Genomic DNA, 5374 nt, shown 5'->3' with positions numbered 1-5374 from the left:
CTTCTCACGCACAGCACATTTCCAAAGGTCTCGGTCAGTAGTCATTGCCTCGGTGAGGCCCAATGTACGAAGGTCTTGCCTCACCACCTCAGCCCAGGTCTTCCTGGGCCTACCTCTTCCATGGGTTCCCTCAACTGTTAGGGTGTGGCACTTTTTCACGCAGCTATCCTCATCCATTCTCACCACATGTCCATACCAGCGCAATCGTCTCTCTTGCACACCACAACTGATGCTTCTAATGTTCAGCTTTTCTCTCAAGATACTTACCCTCTGACGGGTATTCACATTGACAATATATGTGTAAATGGCTGGATGCCCTTTCTAATGTCAACCACTGTAAAGTGGTTGACATTAGAAAGGGCATCCAGCCATAGAAACCATGCCAAACCAAACTGGAGTCTGGTGTAGCTTCCAAGCTTGCCAGCTCTGGTCACACTGTCTAACCCATGCCACCATGGACAACAGATGTTAAATGATGATGATGCTAATTGAGAGAGAGCTTAGAAGAGTTCATGATAAGATCACTTCTACTATTTTATAAATGTTAAATGGGGAAACAATGGCCTAATAAGTAGAAAGATTAGAGAACATTAAAACTTTACAAATAGTGTGGGGAGGGCATGTACTCCTATACTTTAGGATAATTATTTATAAAGAGAAAGACAAAAACTTGCTAAGACAGAGGTAAACCTAGAGATATTCCATCTGAGGGTAGGCTAATAGCCAAGGTGAGAGTGAAGCATCGACTATCAAAATTAACTGACACAGTTTTCATTGATGAAAATGTGAAAAAATTAATGAATAAAAGAGGTGTACAGTGAGAAATGACTGTTGTATCTGCAAAAGGACAAACCTCCTTACAGAGACATCTACACTGGGAAGTGATGAGTAGGAAGACCCAGCATTGACTGAATAAATATTCTTGGTATGGTTTATGGCTGCTGTTTGAAAACAGCTGAGATTTGATGGATATGTATTTATATGAAGATCTCTTTTATTCTTTGAAAGGCCATCTTGTATATGATTCATATTCAACTTTAAGAAAAATCATTTGGGTTGTGTATCAGATCTATCTTCAACCCTGGAAGATCATCTCACGAGTTCAAAACTTACAACAGCTAATGTGCTGTTGAACTCCTGAACAAGATAACTTTGTGGACATACAAAAAACTGAGTACCTTATGTCATGGTTATGTGGTTTACGGTAAGGTGTGTATCCATTTGTAAAAATAACTACACAAAAAAAAAAAAAAAAAAAAAAAAGAAAGAAATTTCCTACTCGTTGAAGCATTGGGAAAAAGCATAGAGATGGCTGAGTGAAGAGGATGCCATCTAAAAGGCTGACATTTTTGTGGCCTGAGTTCTTAACACAAGTACTGTGTCATTGTTGGTTCAAGAAAAGCCTTAATCAGGCAGGCCTATGATTAATAGTGTTCCAGTAAACTCCATCCTGATTTTTATTCAGACATTGGATAATTGGTTTTAGGTATAGCATGCACATGTTTTTTTTTATAGTTTTTTTACTAAGATAGTAGGGTTTAATTTGACGGAGATTTAGGTGGGATTTGTAGCAGATCAAAGTGATCACATAATGAATCATGTTGTTGGTTTATACAAAATCTGTTTCATCTAAGAGGTGGGAATATTTCAGATGAATCAGCTCACCTTGTACGAACATCCAGCTTACATCTGTTTATAACACAGGATAACTCAAATAGAACCGGAAACCAGCCTTTTACCCAGACTCTCCCTTCTTCTGGAACATTCATTTCTTCAGTACCATGTTCACGGAAACTCTACAACAGAAATAACAAAATGTTTTTATTCCTTTGTCTGATTTATGTGACAAATTATTTCACTTAAGATTGTAAATTGAAGTTAATATTATCACAATGGAATGAAGACATTTACAACACACCAACTGTGATGGATGGCCACATATTTTAAAGGAGGTAGGTACAATTGATTATATCAAGCCCAATACATTAATAGATATTCATTTTATCAACTCTGATGAAATGAAAGGCAAAATTGATCCCAACAGGATTAGAAATTGGAGAACCTACAGACATAATACAAACACCACAAGGCATTTCATCCAAGGTTTGGTTAATGATTCTTGTCACAATTTTTTTTGTTCAAAAGTTATTTTATTAAGAATCAAAATCTTTCATGGTGTGTGCAGAATTGGATAATCACTAACTTTCCATTCCCTTCAATCTCAATAAAATATGAGTGTTAAGGCAGTAAATATAAAAAGATAAAACTATGATAGTTAATTTAACATACCCTATGATATTAGAAATATACTGTTATCCTAATTGTTTTAACATCCACTTTCCCATGCTTGCATGAACTTTGAGACAAATGATCTATAACCAGATGCCTTTACTGTTGCTAACCCTTACCTGTTTCCAAGGTAATGTTTCCCCTTGGCCAGATAGGTTTTTACAGAATATTGTAAATGGATGAAATTCATTTACAACAATCATATTATGTCAAGACAAAGAGACACTAACATACATAGATACATTCATACACAAACAGGCTTCCACACAGTTTCCATCTTCCAAATCCGTTCACAAGATTTTGGTCAGCCTGGGGTAAAGGTGTCACCCTGTAGGACTGAAGCTGAAACCATGTGACTGGGAAGCAAATTTCTCAACCACACAGCCACATCTGTGCTTCACATCATATTTATAAACATTACAACGGTACAGAAATAATAAGTCAGTGACTATACTACTCCTCTATATTATAACCATATCTAGATATTTGGTAGTGTGGGTTGGAGACAGCACTAATGCATCACAATAAGCTTCTGTCGACTACATAAACTGATATATTTACTCATTTTATTATTATTTTAAAATAGTTTCAAGGTATTTCAGCATACATTTAAAACAAGCCATTGGTAGCTCTCTCTCCACTTCTGATCATTGAAACTTCTCCCTACTGACATTCCATTCCCTTGTTAGAGGTCAGACTTGTGTCAACCTGACTTCTTACAGAAGAGTAATGATCAATGAATAGTGCAAAAGAATATCATGACCATTAATTGCAGTGAAGAAGAGTTTGGAGATATTAGTGGTCATGATGATGATGATCATCATCATCATCGTTTAACGTCCGCTTTCCATGCTAGCATGGGTTGGACGATTTGACTGAGGACTGGTGAAACCGGATGGCAACACCAGGCTCCAATCTGATTTGGCAAAGTTTCTACAGCTGGATGCCCTTCCTAACGCCAACCACTCAGAGAGTGTAGTGGGTGCTTTTACGTGTCACCAGCACGAAGGCCAGTCAGGTGGAACTGGCAACGGCCACGATAATGAAAATAATTACAATGGTGATGATGAGAATAATAGTGACAATGAACATGACATGGTAATGATAATGAGGATATAAGCCATTGAAACAAATAGAGATTGGCAAAAAGCAAAACAAAAATCCCCCAAATTCCAAGCAAAACACAAGAACTCACAATGGGTTTCTCTGCCACATACTTGGCACAGGTGCGAATTAAGCGTATAGCTTCCATGCTAGTGTCAGGAAATGCAGCATTGCAGGCAAATTCCGACAAACACTTCACTGCATCTTGAAACGAGTCGATGATGGCAGAAAAATGCTTTTCAAATATACTGGCTGAAAGTAGAAATTAGCAAAAAATTACCTTAAGAAATAATAAACCATGTGAATAGGGTTATTATCACAAGCATAATGGCTTAATTCTTTGTTTCAGTTAATTTTGAAAATAAAGAATTTAATAAAATAACTTTGCTATTATTAAAAGTAAAGTAACATGAAATTTTATGGAAGGTTTTAATTTAAGTCACTTCAAACAAGTTTTATATCATAGAACCAGAAGTGCTCTCAGGCAGTTTGACATTAAAAGAGTTAAAGTAGAAATTAGGGAGGAATTAGTTGCAAAAATGATAACTATATAAATATGGCTACAACAAATATACTGGCTAAAAGTAGAATTGATAACTACAAGGGAAGGGTTGATGTTTACTGCATGGCTACTCACAAACACACACTTATGTCTGTCATCATCATCATCATCATCGTTTAACGTCCGCTTTCCATGCTAGCATGGGTTGGACGATTTGACTGAGGACTGGTGAAACCGGATGGCAACACCAGGCTCCAGTCTGATTTGGCAGAGTTTCTACAGCTGGATGCCCTTCCTAACGCCAACCACTCAGAGAGTGTAGCCACTGAGTATTTTTATTACATTAGCAACTAATAGTAATTAATTTACAGAAATAGTTCACAAACTGAAATGCATTAGCTGGCAATGAAGAGAGAAAATAAGTCTAATGCTTTGAGAATAGCCTTTCTTCTTCATACAAACTAATTTAATTTCAATGTTATGTATTTACTATTTGCTGACAGAAATCCTCACAAGTTTGTTAAGGTTCAACATGAATTTGTTATATAAGTCCTCTCTTTTAGTAATTTCCATAAAAATGTAACACAGAGGTCATTAATCCACACAAATATCTAAACAAGAAATGTACTTGTTGGCTGGAACAGCATAAGAAGACATTGGTGATAAACTAATACAGAAAATTCTTTTGTTTGCTTAAAATAATTTGCCTTTTTTTTTTAACCCTTCAGCACATTCAGATCACTTTCTCAAAAGCAATGCTTATTTATTCACATTGTTTTGAATTAATCATGCAATATCTTGTAGCTTTGAGATATTGATGATGTGATTTCTTACTTTTAAAATGACATTGTAGGGTAGGTGTGAGAGGCCAGATCTGGCTGGTTTGAACATAAAGTAGGTAGAATATTTGGGCCGGATGTGATCAGTTTAAATGTTAAAGGGTTAAGCATGTATGAGGAGGAGACTCTTGTAAAACACCATTTAGTAAAGGGGATGCTTAGCAATAAAAAACTGAAAACCATTGGGGTAGATTTCTTGTCAACCATTTAAGGTTCTGGGGATATGAAGCAATGGACTTAAACATGAGTAATACTTACAGATAATCTTGCCAGTAGTTTGGAATGCCAGTTCGACGATGCCTTCATCTTGGTCTGAGGCAGCTAAATGGAATACACTAAATATGTTCTTCCAACCAGATTTAATATTAGCAGCTTGTGAGTTGACCATCTGAGCTATACATCGGACGACCATGTCACGGATGGTTGGGGACCTATATGGTTTAATGAAAAGGCAAATACAAAATTAAAATAAAAGAACAAGGTACAGTGTGTTAGGTCATTTATGGCCAACAAGTATGATTTACACAAGTCCTTGTGTGTATATGCATATTTATGTGTGTGTATATGTGTGTATATGTATGTGTGTGTGTGTGTGTGTGTATGTATATATATATATATATATATATATATATATATATAT

The 5374-nt window shown here is 36.1% G+C and overlaps 1 protein-coding gene across 12 annotated transcripts in view; it reads right to left on the bottom strand.

Annotated features, from left to right (window-relative positions):
• The window catches only part of LOC106871743 (brefeldin A-inhibited guanine nucleotide-exchange protein 1), a 171554-nt gene that overhangs the window by 36148 nt on the left and 130032 nt on the right, over positions 1-5374 (bottom strand). For all 12 annotated transcript variants that reach the window (XM_052970066.1, XM_052970065.1, XM_052970068.1 and 9 more), the window contains 3 exons: positions 4993-5165; positions 3485-3645; positions 1666-1796 (listed from right to left, as the gene is read on the bottom strand). In XM_052970066.1, the coding sequence (XP_052826026.1) occupies positions 1666-1796; positions 3485-3645; positions 4993-5165 (465 nt within the window). The remainder of the gene's footprint in view (positions 1-1665; positions 1797-3484; positions 3646-4992; positions 5166-5374) is intronic.

Source organism: Octopus bimaculoides, chromosome 8 (genome assembly GCF_001194135.2).
Source record: "Octopus bimaculoides isolate UCB-OBI-ISO-001 chromosome 8, ASM119413v2, whole genome shotgun sequence".
In the NCBI taxonomy this organism is placed as follows: domain Eukaryota; kingdom Metazoa; phylum Mollusca; class Cephalopoda; order Octopoda; family Octopodidae; genus Octopus; species Octopus bimaculoides.
This window is presented reverse-complemented; position numbering and strand designations above follow the sequence as displayed.